The following is a 20,313-nucleotide window of genomic DNA, read 5'->3' on the forward strand; positions in this document are numbered from 1 at the left end:
GGTGTCCTACAACTCAGGTTTCTCTAAAACACAGGCTTCAGCTGTGTGGTTTTTAACAGAAAAGAACCCCAAAGAGACATCTGCTTCCTCCATCTGGGGCCATCCTCATGCTCATGTAGAGGGGAGCCCCTCCACTTTGACCGTATCAACAGAAATGCATAAAAGCAGACGCAGAAAGAGCACTTTTACACTGCATTCACCAACACATTAAAAAATAAAAATAAAAAAGTCCATCAGGACCAGTTATGGGCTTGTTCCATTGCATGTCACAAAACAATTGTCTCTGTGCATGCCGGTGCTTTTAGAGCTGACACTGCTGTTGACTTACAAGCTGTGTTCATGACGTCTGCCCACTGAGTACAGATTTCCATAAGTACAGCACCACGGTGAACAAATCAAACGTACACTCACACCACAACCAGAGAACTGCTGTAGGAAGCACGTCCACCCGAGCCTCTCACATCCCTGCCCGTGTCTCATTATCATAAAGTGAAAATACCAGCATAACGTCACCAGGTTTTCTGTGAACTTAATCACAATGGCTTGGCAAGCATCTTTGTGTTGGTGTGGTACTGACACGTTGCTGTTATACAAAAAGTGGCGAAAGAGGAGTCTCCCCAAGCTCGGGAACGCTGAGCTGGTGTTCAGTAGCTCAGTTCCTCGTTCTGCCAGAGGCTTGCACTGTGGCCTTGGCTCGGTTTGGATGTATTGGATATGTGTGGATATACTCAGACCACCTGCTTTAGCACCAAAGATAGATACAGATGCTTTCTCATCCAGGTTCAGGAGAGATCTTGGGGCCATATTCAGGCTGCCTTTTATACGTGCTCATATTGCTATCACAGCTATGCCTTGGCTGGTCTCACACTGGCCCAAGAAGCTTTCTGGTGGCCATCTAAGTTCCTGTCGCAGTCCACGTGCCACACAAGGCAGTCTGAATACAGCCCTTCATCTTTTGTGCCTCAGCCCCTTCATCTTTAATGCAGGGACAGTAACAGCAAGGCTACGGAGGTGTTCAGGTCCCAGGAAAGAGGACAGCACGGCTACTGTAACAGGCAAAGATGTGCTATGCTGCAATAACATAAGGGGACCTGGTTTTAGAGGAGCTCGTCATCTGCAAGGGCTTACTGCAGAGCTTGACACTACAAAGAGAAAATCCAAGAGTTAAAAAAGAGATAGAGAAGTGAGCAAGAGTGCACCCTGGCATCTGTAGCAGCAATTTTACATCGAATGTGCTGTATTCCAGCTCAGCTATTTCCAGATGGCACTGGAATGTATTTTACAATTTCCTCTTGCAGTTGACTGCTAACATACATATCTATAGTACAACAAAGATACACACAAGGGTGAGTTATTGCCTTTTCTTCATTGTACACCCTTTCCCAAACATCTGGAGCTTAATTTCTGTGGCATTTAGTCTTCCTCAGAAGAGTATCTCTGCCTGGAAACACAGTATATGCAGCAGCTACAAAAGATAAGGAGAAAGAGCACGGTATGGCTGATAATGAGCACACCAACAGCAAAAATGTACAGGGTTTTGTCACAGTAATCCTGAGGCTGGTGGAAAGGTGGGATGAAATTTGGCAGGTACACGGAGAAAACCCAGTAGTTCCCAAGAATGAACCAGAGGAAGAGGAAGAGGCTGAGGGTCAGGTGGATGTAGTATTTGTGAGCGTTCTGCCTCCAGGGATATTCGTCGTCGTCGTCGTCATCAATCACAACAGACTTGGAAAGCAGCTGCCTCATCCTGGTGGAGTCGTACAGCAGAAGGGTCACCTGGAGACATTGGGGGAGAAAAGGCAGGAAGTAAATTGGGTGGGGAGAGTCTGAATACCTCCTGACCACTGCCAGCTTTTTGGGCAAATTAAAATTGAGCCCGGGAAAATGGTGTAAGAGGAATCAGAGCAGCCACAAATGGGGCAGATTCTGCTGGAAAATAATAAGTTTTTGCATACAGTTGATTCACCAGTGAGATTTAGGGCAGTCATGGGAAAAAAACTTGCCAATGGTGAGGACAGAAAGGCATGGGAACAGATTACATGGGGAAATGGCAGCAGCTCCCTCACTGGGGATTTTTAAGAACAGATCAGAGTAACTGCTAAATTTGTTGAGGAGAGTAGTTCCTGCCTTGTAGTGGGTGGATTTGTCTCTCCTAGTTCCATGTAGCATTGCCATATAGGTTAATCGGGTGGGCATCCTGGGAACGGGATTCTCTTGCTCTTCCCTGTCAAACTGACTGCTCCATGCAGCTTGTTAGCTTCGAGGTGAGCTCAGGACACAGGCTGGTGCCTGTGCTCAAGCCTCGTCATGCTCAGTGATGGAAGCAGGGTTAATTGGTGGATGAGCCTCAGTTTGGAGGAAGTCAGAAAGCCCTCCCAGCTGGATTTATAGATCTCAGCTGTATCTGACAAGTTTTGGAAAAGTGCATTTAAATCCTGCATTCATTGCCTTGCCAAGCTGCGATTGAAGCACGTTCTGGCTGTCGCTCACATTGTTAATAACTGCAGAACTATCTGCTTATGGAGCACCACCACATGAATTCAGCAGGGCTCTCCAGGCACTGTAGGATGGCTCAATCACCTTGGTGAACACCTACAGGTCACCACTGCCTTTAAAAGATTGGAGGTCCTAAAGAAACAGATGAGAAACCTACAGATCTGCCCAGATCCTTACAACCAGAATGACTTTTAGGTCTCTGATTTCAAGCTAGCCCAACGTACTGCTCAGGCACTGCTCCCATCACCCGGTACCAGTCAGTGCAGACTTTAACAGGGTAGAATTTAGGCAGTGGAATTTAGCTGGAGATGAAGCGCTATGAGATGACATGAGTTAGGCAAATCAAATTCCAACCAGATATATCACCAGGCTGCAAAATACGCAGTCCTGCTGTCAGCTGAAACCAAATTCAAGCCATCGTTTGATGTCAGCAGGAATTATTAAGCGACCCACTCATTTTGGTTGAGAAAAACTGGATTCGAATCAGCAATAGCTAGGAAATCGTCAACGTTTTTGATGAATGCTTCAATTCATTAGCCTGAAAATTTCCTTTCAACTCTGATCTAATCTTTTCTAAACCATTATTAAATGAATCTTTGATTATACAAATAGGCCCGATGCTGTGATTGAATGACTAAGCATTTGCCAGGCGAACTCACAGCGTAGCAAATCCATACAGCCAGATTAAGCACTTTCTTTGTTCCCCATTTACTTATTTACTGACCAGAGGTCCTCGCAGTGATGATTCATTTCCCAGTGATGTGCTACAGTGTGGTTACCACTGCGAAAAGAGCGCAGGGGATGTAGAGACCTGCAGGGGAATATTCTTTCCCCCTTCTTTTAATCCTGGCAAAAGAAAATGAGCTAGAAACATTATCAAAGGGGCCATCCTTTGCCCTGGAGCTTATGCAGAGCTGAAGCGTTGTTATAGCGCCCAGGGTGTGACACAGATATGGGGGTACCTGGACTTGTCAAGCTGCCAGGCTCTGGCTCAGCAAAGATAAAAGTATAGTCTACTAGAAAATGGGGAGCAGTGGTTAGAAAATACTGTGCCTAAATTAATAAAGCCTGCTTTTTTCCTCAAGGAAACAGGACCCCGTTTGCCACAGCCAGCCACATTCTGCAGGCATTTCCACCGGCAGGGATGGTAGCACAGATGCTGTGATGCAGGAGAAAGTCACACCACGCTGTGTGGGACACCGCTGAAGAAAACTCATTAGCATCTCGCTTGCCTGATGGGAGCTTTAAGTGCTGGAACAGGCACGGTTCAATCCAGGGAGCTGCCTTCAGTGCTGCGTGCACGTAGCTGTCTGGAGCCATCATTATGTCTTAACTAGCAAGTCAAAGTCTAGTCACACAAGATATTTCTCACACATACGAGGCACATTACCTTTAAGCTGCCAATCACGCCACCCACCAGCAGATATAATGGAATTAGTGGCTGAACTGGGCAGTCTTCCAAAAACTTCATTCCTGAACGGCAAAAATTAATAGCGTTTGTTATCTCGAGAGATCAAATAGTGCAACGAGCTATGCAGTGGAAATTAAAGGTGCGGCAAGAGGAGCACAGTTAATCCGAGCCAGGTATGCTGCTCCTTAGCATCAGCCACCTCATTTTTGTTGAATGATCAGTTGACTGAGCTGGGTCAGGGAATTTTCATCGGAAGTAGAAAATTGAAAATTAAAACCATTTGTGGAAAAAAAAATGAATTCTGATAAGCTTCTCCCAGGTCTTTCCTGCTCATTAGCTCCATGCGTGAGGCATGTTCCCAAGTCAGATGCCTCAAAGCTTGGGTGCCAGCACATGTGGGAGCTCCTGGAGCCATTTTAGCCTCCCCACCAGCTCATGGGGAACCAGAGAAGCTCAAGTTTCCAGGCTGTTTGGGTTGCTGAAGGCTAAAAGCGCTGGTTGTTATGGAGCCAGGGATCCTGGCAACCCTCAGATCTACTGCTAGAAAGCTGAGTAGGATTTAGGGAAGGGAATATATGGCAGTGCAAGGATGATGTTGGCATTAGACACTGAAGCTTGTGATACAGGTCTGTGGCAGTGAGACTCATCTGTCCAAATTTAGATGTCTGCAATGCAGGCATCTATATCTGAACTAGTTTCCTAGACTCTTTATAGTCAACAGGGAGAAATAGACACTTCGAAAATTCAATTCCTCTCGTCCTAAGATAGGCGTTTAAAATAGGTCAGATGAATTGTGCCCTGAAAGTGCCTCTTTCTCTCTATAACTATACAAGGAATCTAGACAGCCAGCTGTAAATACCTAAAGTTAGCAGGGATGAATCATTTGCCCAAGTCTCCTACCCACTGGCATCTTTATTCAATTTTAAACTCTTCATTACACTATAATTTTGTTGTCATTGATCCCATATTTCAGGACTTCTGCTGATCAGCTGCAGAGGCCAGAAGAGATTTTCTGTTTTCTTCTTGGTGCATAACTTGTTTTCTAGGAGCATTTTTGACTTCCCTCTCAACAACTGGGGTTCTCTAGATGCAGGACACTGAAAGCAACATGCTGCTCTCAGTGGTAAACGTCTCTTAGGTAGAACATCTTGCCTCTATGTTCAGAACTACACCAAAAAAGACACAGGATAAAGAAAGAGGTACCAGTGCTTTCTGGTTTTGTTTGTTTTTCCTGCTTCTATAGCTGTGGCCTTCTTCAGCTTTTCAATTTGCCCACCAAATCCACTCCTGTTGCTGGTCCAGAATATTGCTGATGCTCTGAACCCCTCCCACACATTTTTCATAGCATAATATAGGTGTCCTGCATTGTGGTTGCTTGCTAATTTTAGGTTAGTTGTAGGATGCAGTGATCTGCCGTGTCTCTGGGCTGAGTCCAGTGGATTCTCCTAGACTAAACATTTATATCAGTCTTCTTGAAATTCAAAAGGGTTGGACTTGGCTGGATTTGGCCTCTCTCCCTTTTTGTCTGCTATTCCCAAAGCTGCAATTTTTTGTCCATTTTGCCACTATCTAACACTGAGGCCTGCTCAGACTTTCAAATGTAAAGAGGTGGGCAGCAGGGACATCACTGAAAATTATATCTTTTTCAGAAAGCAGCTGCCAGTGTTTCCAGAGTCTTTGGCCCTGCAATAGCCTGCCTCAAAAGCAGCTGGTCAGGGAGCTCAAGGAATATATTTCAGTTTAGGAACCCAGGCAATTGCTATTTCCAGTATATTTCCAGTGTATTACTGAGATTTTGATTTGAGAAGGAAAAAAAAAAAAAAAAAAGGAAGAAAGGAATCAAGAAAACATGCCAATATTTTTCTTGGAGCTAAGATTCTGTTTCCCAGACCAATCTGTTATGGGGTCCTTTCATATATGTAGCATGACAGCAGTCAGTCTTGGGAACAATTTGAATGACAGGAGAATATTCCAGACAGATATGACAGGAAAAGGGGAGGTGAAAGGAAGTAATGCAGTTGTAACTTCAGAAATGCAGGACTGTGGGTGATAAGGAAATATGGACCTAGTGTTGGCAGATGGGCAGTGCTGCATGTTACAGTGAAATCTGGGTGCATGTGTCTTGTGCTAAGCAGTTCACACACAGCATATGCGTGATTTATTTGGGAACATCAAAATGAGCAGGAGCTCGTTTCGGCTCTTAATGATGGGGTAGATGGACCATGGGAGATCAAAGCTCTGCTTTCAGTCGAGTGCTCCCTGCAACCTGTCCTGGCTCCGAGCATTGGCCTCATTTTAATTGCTTTACTCTTCCCAGGCAGCTGAAAATCGCTGAAATGCACCTCGATGCACCTCGTACCAAAGGAGGGTGGCTTCGTGGCACCGAGGGACATAGTTTAGTGATGGCACTCAGTAGGTCAAGTTGACAGTTTGACTTGATAGTCTTGAAGGTCTTTTTCAGCCCAAATGATTCTTTGATTCTGAGGTAAGATCAATCTGATGTCTGCTGCCTTTCCCCCCACCTTCTCACCAGGCCTTTTTCTCTTGTTCCTAGGGGATGGCTGCAGCCACCATCGCGTAGCCCAGCCCTCTGGCAGGCCCTGGTCTGGGGGCCTTACCCTAGGATCTAGGTGCTGCAGAGGATTTATTGCAGAGTGAGTACCTTGGGCACCATTTTATCAGAAAACGTATCAGCAATTCAGGGAAAGCTCACAGAATCCATGCAGTGGCTGCAGGAATGAAATGCAAGGAAAGGTTATGTTAACAACAGCCACTAAAGATCAAGACTGGCTAAACACAGTACAGAGTATCAGAGCAGTCTTCAGACAACTATTGGGAGCACTTGAGGGTTGAGGAATTATTTAATTTGGTATAGACACTAGCACAAGGAGTAGTACTGTGTTAAATTTGAACAGGGGAAGACTTAGACTGGCTACTGAGACAATGATGTCATCAGCCTTCAGATCTGATTTAGCTGCCCCTGGGGAACACTGCTCATAAAGACAGCCTGGACAATGCACAGGATTGTGTTATTGGGAGCAATCTTTCATTGTCCAGAAAACTAGAAAAAATCTCCAAAAAACTAAAGTCTAGGAGGTCCTTCCATCGCTGTCACTATTATAGGAGTGTTTAATGAAAAATGTATCAGCCCTACCAGTAGAAGTTAGAAATTTGCTGAACAAGCCATGGCTTAAATGATGTCACAAGTCTGGAGCTTGGAAAATGTTGTGACTCCTTTTCATGTGTCATGACTTACACTGTGATTTACAGTACTCCTAAAATTGTAAAATGTATGTTGTTCGTGTATAATTATTACCAGAGCTACCAGTTATTCATCTCCGTTTTTTAACTAATATTATTATAATTTATTTGTTAACGTCTGAAAATATCTCACAGTTTTCCTCTGCAGAATGCAAGAGCCAAAATGACTGGTGACACATCAGCAAGTTATTCTCTGAGATCATGGTAACAGACTGTTATAAAAAAAAAAAAAAATCAGAGGCTTTTGCTCAGATAATAAATATCTGCATTTTCCTTGACATTTAGTTTTCCTAAAAATGCCTTTGCAGATATGTAGCTGCTGGAAACCAACATCCTCTGACAACACCATATTACGGTGACATTATCTCTTAATTTCAGTAAGTCTTCAGTAAGTCTTAATTTCAGAAAAAAAAAAGGGATCTGTATCTGATGGAGGAGATACCCACAGCTCCAGGCTAGTGTCTTAATTTACGCTTTCCACTTCTCTCTGATCTTAAAGATCTAATGAAATATTCCTAAGAAATGATATTTAAAAGTGGTCAGATTCCAGCCACGTATTCATTTCCAGGAGGCTAGCTGTCAACATGCATGCAAGCTGTACTGCACTTGAAATTTTACCTTCCCACTCCTATTCCACAGCTCAGGCACATTCAGCCTAGGGAAAAGCTAAAGCTGAAATCCTCTTATGGGATAAATAGTAATTTTAAGTCATGGCTAAGCAGAAGAGCCTATGTGTTGAGATGTAACAGTTCAGCCCATCTCCCTAGCTCCTAATTGCTTCTTAATCCCTAATTAGAACTCCCTAATTCTTAATTAGGACACCGAAATCAGAGTCCTGCCACAGCCGTCAGTGGTATTCAGAAGGCCCCAGCTGAAGGGAGCAGTGCCAGCCTGTAGCTGAACACATTTTTACAGTTCTGGCCAAATTCTAGATGCCTACATTTAGGCTGGTTGTCCAGCTCCCTTGAAAGCCATCTCCTCCCAGTGCAGACATCTGAAGGAGGCTGTGGGACTTTGGCTGCCCGAAATGCTCATCTCTCTTAACTGGCTGCAGGGGAAACAGGCAGCACTGAGCTTGGCTACAGATGCGTACAGTCCAGAGCCAGGTGGGACGCATCCTGCCCACAGCATCTGCATGCAGAGCTCGTTTGAGCCAGGCCATCGTTAATAATGAGGCAGAAGGTGGGCAGGTTCTCAAGGACACCGAGCTGGAATGGTTGGTAGGGATTTTGAGGACAAGACTTACAATGTAAAGTGACCTGGATACTCTGGAAAAAGACATCCAAAATCTATGAGATGACACCTGATAAAGTCAAGCACTACGTCTGGGAGAGGAAACTGAAATGTAAGTAAAAAAAAATTGAGGAATGTCAGATAGGGAGCAGCACTGCCAAAAAACATCTGGGCTTGCAACGCACCATAAACTACAGCAGAGCCAACGAGTTGGTACGGAGAGCATCCTTCATTCTGAGGTGCATTTACAGGAATCCTGCAGGTTAAGCAGAGGAGGAAATTATCCTGCACCGCTCGTTCCTCGGGTCTCAGCTGAGCCTTGTGTTCTGTCATATTTTTTTTTTGAGGGGGAAAAAAGTAAGTTCCAGAGGCCAAAGGAGGGAGGCAAAAGAGCAAAAGAGCTCTAGAAAAAAAGTGGCCTGTGAGGTCAGGCTGAAAGAATCGGGTTTTTGAGATCTCTGGGGAAAAGAGAGATGGAGTGGGGTTGTAACAGGAACCTTCAAGTACTTCAAAGCTTCTCGTGGGTAGGACAGCAGCCAATCTATCTTTGTGATCACGGGGCGTAGGACAGGCTGTAATCTGTTTCATTTGCCATGGGGAAGATTTAGATTGGATGGGGGGGGGAATATTTTGTCTGTGAGAGCAATAAAAGGCTGAAATAATCTCCTTGAGAAGCTGGGGAATTTCCTTGAGTAAGGACAAGTCTGATGTCTGCTGGGGTGCCCTGAGCCTGTCTGAAAGGGGAGGGAGCTTCTGCCTCCACCGACGTGTCTCAAGTGTGGGTCACAGCCCCTGGGGAGGAGGTAGAAGGCCCAAAGGAAGCAGCGAAGGGTTAGCAAATACATTATTTTAAAATCTGTATTAATGATAAGGAAAAACTGCTGCTCAGGGAAGGAAAGAGCCTCACACGGTTTATCAATGTATAAAATTATGCAAGTCAAAGTCTTTTTCTTTCCTTTCTTAAATAGTTGATCTTTAATGCTGCTTGCAAATCCAGCCTTCAGGTGGCTATAAAGAGACAGATGAGCCAAAAAACAGGTCGAGCTTTCAAAAAGGCGGAGAAATAGCAGCCTAGATGATCTTTTCCTCCCTTCCAGCCCTATGCTTCTAGGATTTTTGTGGCTCAGATCCTGATTAATGAAATCTTCTCGTGTCTCGGATGCTGAGCTTCCTCCCACAGACTGAGCCCAAACACCCCCAGCCCCTTGCCAGCTGCTGGTAGCCTAAGCAGCAACAGAGCTGAAGTAAATACACTGCTATCAAAGTGAATTAAAACAGGGCTGAGGCTCAGAGCATGTCAGCAACTTCATGGTAAAAAGAGAGCACAGAGTGGTTTAGGTTGGAGGGGGCCTCTAGAGGTCACCTGGCCCAACCCAGTGATGGAAAGTGTTTCAGATGCCCCCGAAATAAGCCATGTGCAGCCAAAAAATTCAGAGTTATGGGTAAATATAGAGAAACTGAAACCTGGTTAGACTCCAACATGTGTCAGTAAGGCCTCCAAATGTCCTGACCCCTGCCCTGTGCTGAGGTGGCTCACACCAGAGATGTATTTGAGACAAACAGGATCAAAATTCAAGAACTGCTTGCTCCCCGCCATACAGCGTGGGCTGTGCTTCTCTGTCTGAAGCTTAAATACCAACACACGGGGCTAACAGTTGGGAACTTTAAGGTCGCCTACTCATTTCTCCCACAGGATAACCTGCTTCACAGCGTCAGGAAATTCATATTGGTACACTGCTGTAACAGTCGACTTACCTGTGAAAGTCATGGACAACGGCAAGGCAAGGAAAGCAAGGAGCCCGAATATAAAGCATGCTGTGAATGGAAAAAAGAAAGAAAATACAGTGTTATTGGGGCTGGTTGAAGTTTAAAGATCAGAAGTGCCATCCAGTGCTTTCTGGATGCTGCTTATCCATAAAGATGTATAGCAAGAAAAGCAGTGCAGTGGGGGGATGCCATGTTTGTTGTGCAGTGAGGCCTCACAGAGGGATGCTCTTGGGGCTGCACGTGAACTCTTCCCTGGAATAAGTGGACCTGAGGTGCTCAGTTACTCCTCGGAGAGCCTCTGGTGTGTCTGAGCCCTGGTACTTCCCCAGCACAGCCTGCTGCTGCAGAGGATGAGTGCTTACCTTTGCAGAAACCCAGAAATAATAGCGTCAATAACAGTGCGAGTGGCCTGTCTTTTACCAGAGCTGTCACCTCTGTGCCTAATCACGAGCACTTCGCAATATTAAAGCGAGCTGCTGCTCCGAAAAATGAGGAGGAAGCATAATGAGGAAATGGCTGTGGCGAGCATCCCTGCAGAGCACTTCTGTGCAAGTAGCTGCCCAAGGAGGCAACAGAGCAGGACGTGGAGGTAGGCACAGATTGCACAGGGGCTGAGGACAATTAAAAAAAAAAAAAAAAAAAAAGAGTAGGATGTCTCCTCGGAAGCTTATGAAAAAAATCCCAGCTCGTGGCCCAGAACTGCAGCCTCTGCAAAACAATTTCTCCTCCTGTTACAGGAGGAGAAACTGAGGCAGGGGACACAGGGGCACCATCAAAGTTCAGGCGTCACCCGTATTTTTGAGGCTTCACCTCCTCCTCCTGTGTGGTGCATGATCTGCCCGCAGGGATGCTGTGGGGAGCTCTGTAAAAGGCTCGCCAGGACCCGCATTTATTTGGGGCTGTGCATCTGGCTCACAGGTGGCCGGGTTTGCGTCTACCCAAAAGCTGGGTTTTGGAGGAGAGAAATGGGAGGCAGGGACCGCTCGCTGCTGCTCGGGAGGGAAAGATAATGGCTCATTAATTCCCCTCCCAGAGCAGTCACCGGGGATGTATTTACTCATTATCTCCCCATTCAGCTCCAGCCTCTCAGGTCTGGAACTGGAGGGGCAGATGCGTAGTCTGGGAAGGTTTCCAGCTCCGTGCTCACCAGCGTGAGACGCAATTGCCTACACAACTGGCAGGGCTCTGCGTGGCTCTGAGCGCTGCTAGCAGCACGGAAAAGCGTTTCCCCCAAAATGTGAGCGTGGAGGGGCGGTTCGCAGAAACGCTCCTCAGGCAGGACACACGCGTGCTTTGCCTGGATTTGCCTGGCTTGTGCTGCCCCAGCCTGGTCTGAAGACAAATTGCTCAGGAAAATGATATTTGCTGTGAGGGCAGCCCAGTTCTGCAGAGAGGGAGCTGCTCTCTGCGCGGTTTCACACGTGATGGCTTCAACTTGGGGGTACCACCACTGGGCAGAGACGCCCCTAGACCTATTCTGAGAAAAAGTAGCAAGAAAAAAAATAAAATAATAAAGCTAGTAGTCTCTAAAACCACAGGCAGGTGAGGGAAATACTCCAAGGCATGGCTCAGAAGAACATCTGCTCCGAGGAGCTGGTGTCAGGGCATCAGGCAGAGCATCACCGCTGGGCACCTCTTTGGTGTTTGACATGAGCAAGGTCCTGCTTTGGGAGGTATCAGTGAGCCAAGTCCCAGTGTGCAGTCACAGCAGGGAAAGAGGAGAGGAGATAGCTTTATATCTTGCACATTCCTTGAAATCTGTGGGTAGGAAAAGCAGCAGGGTGGGTGCAGCCCCTGCCTCCTGCCCAGCAGGACATTTCGCTGCCATAAACCCACCGTTCAGTGGAGCTTTCAGCCTCCTGCCAGAGCTCCCCGCGCTCTTCCACTGCAAGGAGTAAATGAACTTCCATTCACCACTGACACCATGGCTGTGTCATGCTCTCTCTTCCGTTCTGGAGTGATTTATGGGTGTAAATCCTAACCTACCCACTTCTTCGATGGCACACTGATATGGCAGTGGGCAGCCTACCCAGTAGAGTGTGTGACAAGCTCCCTGACACCAAACACAGGAATAAATGGGGTGTTGGGTCCTTTAGCCATCACTCTCAAATGCTGTTTGTTCTGTGGCCTGCCAGGTTTTTGCCACGAGTCTATGTCCTGATAAAAAAGGAATTATAATTATTATTATTTATTTATTTTTTATGAGCTGCTACCAGCTTCCAACCAAATTTTGCGTTCACCCCTGGGTTTGTCTTCATGGGCAAGCTGAGGAGCAGAAGCCCATGTGTGAATTCACATTACTCCCTTCTGACACCCAAATTCAGGTGCTGGGACCTGGGACGGATCATGCCTTGGGGCAGATGCACATGACAGTGTGGGTGCAGCCTTGGAGATGACTGGAAATCAGCAGGAAGCTGGCAGCGTACCAGCATGTGTATGTGTAGCAGGTGTCTTCATCCCCAATTTATTCCTTCATGGTATCTGCAGGAATCCCCTACAGTACCGAGAGGGGCTTGGGGAGGACTCCAGCCCCAGTACAAAGCCACCACGGGGAGCAGAGAGCTGTGACAGAGCTGACTTGCAAACCAAATCCAGCCTCAGAGATGCAGCTGTTTGCTGTGTGCCATCACCGTCTGCTTAGCAAAGCTTGTGCTGCTGTGAAATAGCACCTGGGCACCCAGGTAAGCAATGTCAGCACCACGACACCTAGAAATTAAGTTGCTGGCTCCAGCACTGACACCAGCAGTGCTTCTCTCACCTGCAGTGGTGTAGAAGAAGGAGGTGCTGATAACCTGGGACCTTCAAGCTGTTGGGGAGGGTGTATATGGGTTGTAGGTACTTTGGGGGTTAGGCAATGCTGCAGAACAGCTTGCCTGAGTGTTATGGCAGGTCTCTAGCTACTGAAGTAGAGCCATGTCGCATTTTCAGTCCTTTATTTGGACCCTTGTGATTAATTTCCAGATGTACTTTTTAAACACAATACAGGCATTGCATAAAGAGCCATCGGTTTGCTTTGCGATAGACCCAGCATAGTGAATTAGCCTTTTATTTTTTTTTCCTTTCGGTCAGTTAATTAAAGCTGCCCTGATGTTCTGAACTTCAATTGCTGTGCCAACAATGAAAAGAATTTAAATGATGCTGCACAAGTAGGTTGTCTCTTCAGAGTCGTTTAAATACCTGGAGACCATAGGTACAATATGGGGCTGTGCTGAAAGGCAGTCTGAAAAATATACCCAGGATGATGAGAAAATGTGAAATTGAGCACCAGTGCACTTCAGAAGGGCTTGCATTTTAATGAACAGAAAATCAATTTGGGATGCACTGGCTGATCCATTGCTAAAGCTGGGCTGATTTCAAACTTAAACGTAAAGAAAAGCTAAAGATGATGGATTTCTTGGGAGGGTATTTTCCTCATGCATGGGTGACCGCGTGTATCCAGGAGGGTGCTCCTGATGTAAAGGAGCACAGATGAGATCAGAACTAATCCCATTCTTTCAAAAAACGTTCAGAAAGATTATCTGTTTTCTCAGCCATCCTAAAAGCCCCAGTGGCAATATAATACCAGGAGGGAGCAGTAACCGTGGGTGCTCCTTCAGTGCCAAACCCAAGAGCAGCCCCAGCTGCTTTCCTGAATTTTGCTATTCCCAAATCCAGTCACACTGAAATGCATTTGGGAATCTTCACTGATGCTGTTTTGTCTGAAGGCCTGCAAGACAGCGAGGAGCTATGAGGCTTAATCCCTGTAAAAGTTCATTCTGAACTTGTAGAGCTGTGCAAGTGAAGCCAAGGCATTAATACAGAAGCCCCCGAGGTAACAGCCACGGGCTGACAAGTGCAGTTGTTTGCGTGGGTGAAGCATCGATTATGGGGAGTGGTGGAGTATATTAAGGAGTTTTCTTCCCCACATACTTGAGTGGAATTAGAAGTTGTTACTACCAAAAACTGAAAGTGAAAGGCATTTGTGATTCAGAGTAAAAAGGAGATACAGTCAGTGGGAGTAAGTTGCTTTAAAATCCTTGCATTTTAACCTCCTGCCGAATCTACTTTAATCCAAATAATACAGCTCAGGTGGGTGTTTTAGAGATACAACTGCTATTGGGTGCTCTATCAGCACCCAAAATTGTCCAGGAAAGAAAGCAGAAGGGGAGAAAGAAAAGGAAACTTCAGGTGGGACTTGGTATTACCTTAATTTCGTTACGTATCTCTATGTATTAGCTACAGGTCTGTTTAAATGCAGAGGGAGGTTTCTCCCATAGCTGCCTTACCATTGCTGGCAATTTTGGAGATGCACCGGTGACAAGCTTTCTCCAGGCCGGCTGGCATCGTGAAGCACCTTTTGGGGTGTCTGTGGGGATACAGAAATGAACACAGTTACAAAAATCACAAGCAGTGTCTTCAGCTGACTCAACATCTTAGCCCAGAGTGGCTCACGCACTTCAGCAGGCTTTCACTACCCCAAAACCCCCCAAAGCCATATGGGGGGGTCCCCAGAGCCCTGCTTTTGGTTGGGGTGGAGGCAGCACAAAGTTTATTTGACACTGTGAGAAAGCCCAGCGAAACAGGTACAGTTTGCTACACGACACAAAGCTCTGTGAAGATTATTTGGTGAGCAAAAGCGAATTCAGGGAAGAAAAGGAAGAGGGAGAGCGGGGAGAAAACAGTTTTCAGATCAAGGAACATTCTGAAGAGGAATGTGGAATAGAAACTGCAAGCCCCAGGGAGCCCAGAACAAGATGCCTTTGATTAAAAAGTAGCCGGATTAGAAAGCTGCTCTTTGTGATGGAGAATTTTTATGAGGTGGTGTGAGGGATGAGCAACAAGCTAGGCATCCAAGGCCAGGGCATAAGACACCACTAGACAGTTCAATAGCATCCTGTGTCCGTGGGAGTGTTGGTGGGAGTTCAGAAAGCTCCCTCACACACACATGCCCATGCTCCAAGCCTCCAAGACACCACAGGTCCATCACCAGCACCAACGGCATGAATGGGTGGAGAGAAACAAAGCTGGGGATGCTCTGCAGTGCAGGAGAAAGAGTGACAAGAAAGGGGCACATGTGGTGATGGCACAGGAAAGAAGAGCCATCCCAAATCATGCCTCTTCTCCCTGTGGTCTGCAGGACCGACCAGACCAGAGGTCTTCTCCTTCAAGCCCCAGGGCCTGTGAGTTTCAGCGGCCCAGGACCCTCTGCTACCGTGGGGAATGGGATGGGGCCTGCTCCCTGCCCATTGCCAACTTTATTTCCTATCACATCAGGTATAGCTACCGTAATTAGCCTCCCAAATCTCAGTGGGCATCGCAGTGAGTACTGAACAAATTTGGGGAGCACATATCCCTCATCCAGGCCTTCCTCAGAAGAGCAAGTCCTGGGCCTTTGGACTACAGGTATTGGCGAACGCTTTCAGGGAGGACATGAGCTCTGTTACATGCTCAGGGAAAACTGGAAGGATAAAGGGAAACTGGTAGCTTTCACAGCCAAATTTCACCTTAATTTGAAGCCTTAAAACATTAGGTGAAGATTTATTCTTGAAAGTGCACAAGTAGACATTAATTTTGAGTATACTACTGGCTACTGACATAAGTGCTCTAAATTATGCACAGAGATCAATAGGATTTGTCTTTATGCGTATCTTCATGCCTGGAATTACCTTTGTGGCAGTAAGTCTCACGGAAACCCAATAACAAAATGCCACGTTAAAAGTTGGTTGAGCACCAAATTGCCATGAGCAGATCCGTGTCTGGATAGGAATGCTGTATGTCCATAACCAGAGGGTAAAAGGTATGTTTTGTCTAAATTTGCTGGTTTTTTTACATTACAGGGGGAAAAAAAATGGTGAAGACAAAGCGAAGGAGGGCTCGGTGTGTGTGAGCATGTCCCCACCTAGTGATGGAGCCCCGAAATGACGGTGAGCCAGAGCCCTGGTATGCAGTTGTGCCAGGTAAAACTGGGTAAAATCGTGATGGTTACACAGAAATCCTGCTCACACAAGGGCACAATGCACATAACCACTAGGAGGTGGTGTCAACTCATTCCTCAGACCCTGGGTTTGACTCCTACAAGACTGACAAATCCCTCGAAAAAGCCGGTGTTTGCTGGATAAATGCATTTTGCCCCTTCGCCCCAGCTCGTCAGTGAATCTGCAGTAGCTACCGTGAGTGTTAAAGTTAATATTTTATTTAATATTGAAATATTTTCCTATTTGCCAGTGCACGAGGGTGCTGGAAGTGCAATTCAGCTGGCAGGCAGCTCAAGAACAGTTTTGCCGTTGTTGAAAACTATCCCTGCCAAAGCTGAAACGATGGCTGGAGAGTTAGAAAAGTCACATACAATGGAAAACTCAGCCAAAAAGGAAAAAATAAAAATAAATTAAAAAAAAAAATAATAAAGTGAAACACAGCCAGCTTCTGGAACTTCTCCCAGAAGTTGTTCCCTGGGGTCACTACCACAAGGTGACAGCACTACCCTTGCATTCACAGATGCCAGCGATGTGGGGGACAAGTTGCTGAGCCCCTACATCTCTCCACGTTGCCACTTTTTGGGGTGGCAGGTTGCAACCCAGGGAGCACAGAGCCACGGCACCCCTACGCCTCCTGCAGCCTGTCCCAACACCGCTTCTCTGCTCTGTGCCCCCTCTGGAGGTGGCCCTAACGCCATGTCCCACATCACTTCTTTTGTAACTCTGCTCCTTGTCCCCAGCAAGCAGCAGTGATAAGCCTCTGTAGCACGGACCCTCCAGCCCGGTCTTTTCTTTATTTCAGGCAGTTTGGGCTTTGAACTGTTGTGCTGGTCTTTGTTCTCACCCTAAATATTTAGGTTACGAGGGAAAAAAGAAAAGGAGCAGTGTGACCCACAGCATCAGCCCAAAGGAGGACCACTTCCACACCTGCCCTACAGCACTCAGTCTCTGCTCAAACTTAGCTCTGCCCTCTGCCAGCTTCAGGTGCCCCAGACAGGACTCAGGAGCACAGCAGGCAGATTCGCCAGCACTTCCCAAAACCCCAGCTCCCACCCAAAACTGTCGAAAGGTGCAGGGTCCTGCTGGGACATGGCCAGTGCTCAGGGTCCAGCCAGCACCTCCAGGGCAAGGGCTCTTCTCCAAAGGTTGCTAGAGAAAATGTTTTTTCTTTGTTTCCTTAAAAAAATTTCGCAGCCAAGTGAATGTTTAGAGAACAATCTGAATTAAGGTAATTCTAAAGTAACTCCAAAGCCAATTTCCTCCTGACAAATCCCACAGCCCCACACTGTCTTTTACCCCACACACCTTTCCAGCGCATCCTCCACCTTCCCCCTTACCTGCGAGCTCCACGGGACCCAAACCCCTTCACCGGCACTCCTGGGAGATGGGGCTGGGGAGCCACAAAATCCAGCCTTGGGCAGAAGCCAGGAGGGAGAGCGTGCTGGGACCCTGCCCGTTGGGATGAGGTGTGGCAAGGGCTTTCAGGTGCTTTTCTTCCTCCTCGTCTCCTGTTCGTGCACCTCTTGGCAGCTGGAGGGGCTGCGGGATGAGAGATGCGGGATGTGGGGTGCAGGATGTGGAATGAGGGATGTAGGATGTAGGATGAGGGATGTGGGATGCAGGAGCTCTTGCCGTCGGAGCCGATCCTCCTTCGTTTCCCCACTCCCACGGCTGGCTGCAGCCACAGCCCACCCGGGCGGCTTCACAGTGTCAGCAGGGGGAAGCAAAGGGCCCCACAGAGCTGTGGCTGTGCCGGAGGAGAAAAGACAATTCCTTCTCAAAATCTCTTACTAAAAAAAAAATGAACAATGCTTTACGTCTATAATCAGTAGTGAATATTGAGTCCTTAGTCCATCCTTCATGCAATTTTCCCCCTTCCTCTTGATGCAATCGACAGAGCTCTTTGCATAGCTAGGAAAGCTGGCTGCTTTTTTTCTTGTGACTACGGGAGAGGTCTGTTTGTTAGCTGGGTGCTTGCGTCCCATCAGCAGGTGACAGCTTGCCACCTCAGGTCTAATTACGCGTGTAGCATCACCTCCTGGACAGCCCTTGTTCGGTGCAAGAGAAAAGTGGATCTGAGGGACAGCGCTTCTCCAGGATAAGCGACAGCATTAGTGAAGGTGGACGTGCATTTTGAGCCCTTTCAGAAAGGCCCCGCAGAGAAGGGACAGGTGACGAGCTGGCAAAGGGACTGCTCTCACTCAGAAGGGACAGTCCTGCCTTCAGCTGTCAGGGTGGTGCAGCTCATCCCAGCTGTAATTCCCAGCTTACGGCATTGATAATTGTCAGAAAAATGTACAGGTGGAGGCTTATTGTAGCAATAAAGATAATTGCTAATGTGGCTTTAGATAGAAGGCTGGAAGCTTGGAGAGTTTTGGCTGAGGGACTTTGGCAGCTAAGACAAAGGCTTTTATTCACTGCACTCAAGCAGGAGTTTGAGCACTTAAGCGGGAACCCAGTTCCTCTGTATGGTCAATGAAGAGAGAGGGGAAACTCCCCCAGGCAGTGTGGCTTTGTGTGGTCCCAGTTCTTCTTCGCTATAAGCTAATAAAGCTCCTTCTTCCAACAGAAGCTGCTCTTCCCAGCTGTTCCCAGGCACTGGCACATCACTAGAAACAGCTGGAACATCAACAAGTCTTGACATTACATCTTGAGTCTACGCTGCCCACCTCTTTTGGGGTCCTTTCTTTCACCCTCACCAAAAGTGAGTGCTTTTGCCATCGGGCTTTCTCCTAACTCACTGGCTCAGAAGTCGAAATCAACACAAAAACAGTCCCCATCTCCGACATTTGCTGTTATTTTCCAATTGGAAGAATCTGACTTGGTTTTCTTAAGTGCTGCGTGTGATCAGGGATGTCACATTTTCTTGCAAAAAATGTCCTTGTACATTGAAATATAAACAGCCCCTGGGAAAGAAATTCAGCTTACATTTAATTTCTTCCACTGTTCAAGGCAAAAAAAAAGTATACTTATGTGTTGAGAAGTGCTCTGCTAGCTCAGGGGAAACCAGTCATCAGTACTGACTTCCCAGCTTCTTAATGACCAGCTGTGGGGATCCCAGAAATTATGGCATTCAATCATCACAAAAGATCACGGCGAAAAATAGCTGGGACCAGGAGTCCCTGTGGGAAGCGCCACCCGCGCTGGTTCTAGCTAATCTGCAGTGACGCTTTGGGGTGCCATTAAACTGCTCCATTCTGGTGGTTTTAAAGGAAGATTTCAGGCGGCTTTGAGGAGATGCTGACTGTGACCTGCTGGTAGTGCCATCGGGGTGGCAAATTGTCATCTTTGGTCCAAAGTCTCCGGGCAGTGTGAGCCAGGAGGTCGCCGTCTCCATCTCCTGGGATGTCTGGGAGCTGCAGAGCTCCGTGCAAGGAGGACTTTGTGAAATGCTTCTGCCTGTTGATACATGCAAAATCAGACAAGGCCCTTTCTTCTCACCCACATCACGATGGAGATTTTTGTGCGTGTGACTGTCACAGTAAGTTACAGAGCGGCCTGAAGCCTGCCACTGTGGCTATTTTGGCTCCTCAGCTTCTTTCTCAAAGACTGTCTTGGGGAAGCGAGCTGCATTTGCTGGTCTCCATGGCAGTTTACTTGGCCAATGCCCAAGAGACAAAGCAGAAAATGAGAAAATATCAGACTGTGTGCTTCACGCTTCTCCTTACTCAGGGCAATTTATCCTAATGTAATCTAAGAAATAGATGGAGAAAGGACCAAATGTGCTGGATAACTGATGGGAAGAGTAACTTTATTAAAGTCCAGTAAGGGATAGCTTCAAATATGCAACCCACAAGCAGAGGAGGACTACATTTGCCTAGGAAAGTAGATTATGAGCTACAAAGATACCAGCTGTGGCTAAAGACATCTGCAAGCCTCTAGTCTGGGTGCTGGGAGATCATCCTAAGAAAGTACCAGGAGGTGTTTTCTGGGTCTGGAGCCTCTGTCCAGGTCAAGGTGTTCTGGCCTCATTTGCTTGTGCCTTTGATGCTTCAATGACTCTATCAAATGGGAAAAATGACTAAAAAAATGACTTCCTCAGGAATGTGTGCTGTTTTCCTGTAGAGAATGAAGAGCTTTCTGTCATTTGTATTGAATTGCATTCATCACAGGTTGTCATTCATCACTGGCAACTTGGGAGGTGAACCTGTGAGATGTCCTGGGCAAAGAAAGCTTCCCATGACATAACAC

The 20,313-nt window shown here is 46.8% G+C and overlaps 1 protein-coding gene across 1 annotated transcript; it reads right to left on the reverse strand.

The window, feature by feature from the left end:
- Positions 1-1,206: 1,206 nt before the first annotated feature.
- Positions 1,207-17,518, reverse strand: TMEM272 (transmembrane protein 272). Its single transcript, XM_032207554.1, has 5 exons — positions 17,460-17,518; positions 14,434-14,513; positions 10,157-10,216; positions 3,887-3,969; positions 1,207-1,776 (listed from the first exon to the last, which is right to left on the reverse strand). The coding sequence occupies exons 2-5, from the start codon at positions 14,489-14,491 to the stop codon at positions 1,414-1,416; spliced, it is 564 nt and encodes a 187-aa protein (XP_032063445.1). The 5' UTR covers positions 14,492-14,513; positions 17,460-17,518; the 3' UTR covers positions 1,207-1,413.
- Between the last annotated feature and the right edge of the window lie 2,795 nt (positions 17,519-20,313).

Source organism: Aythya fuligula, chromosome 1, assembly GCF_009819795.1.
Source record: "Aythya fuligula isolate bAytFul2 chromosome 1, bAytFul2.pri, whole genome shotgun sequence".
Lineage (NCBI taxonomy): Eukaryota > Metazoa > Chordata > Aves > Anseriformes > Anatidae > Aythya > Aythya fuligula.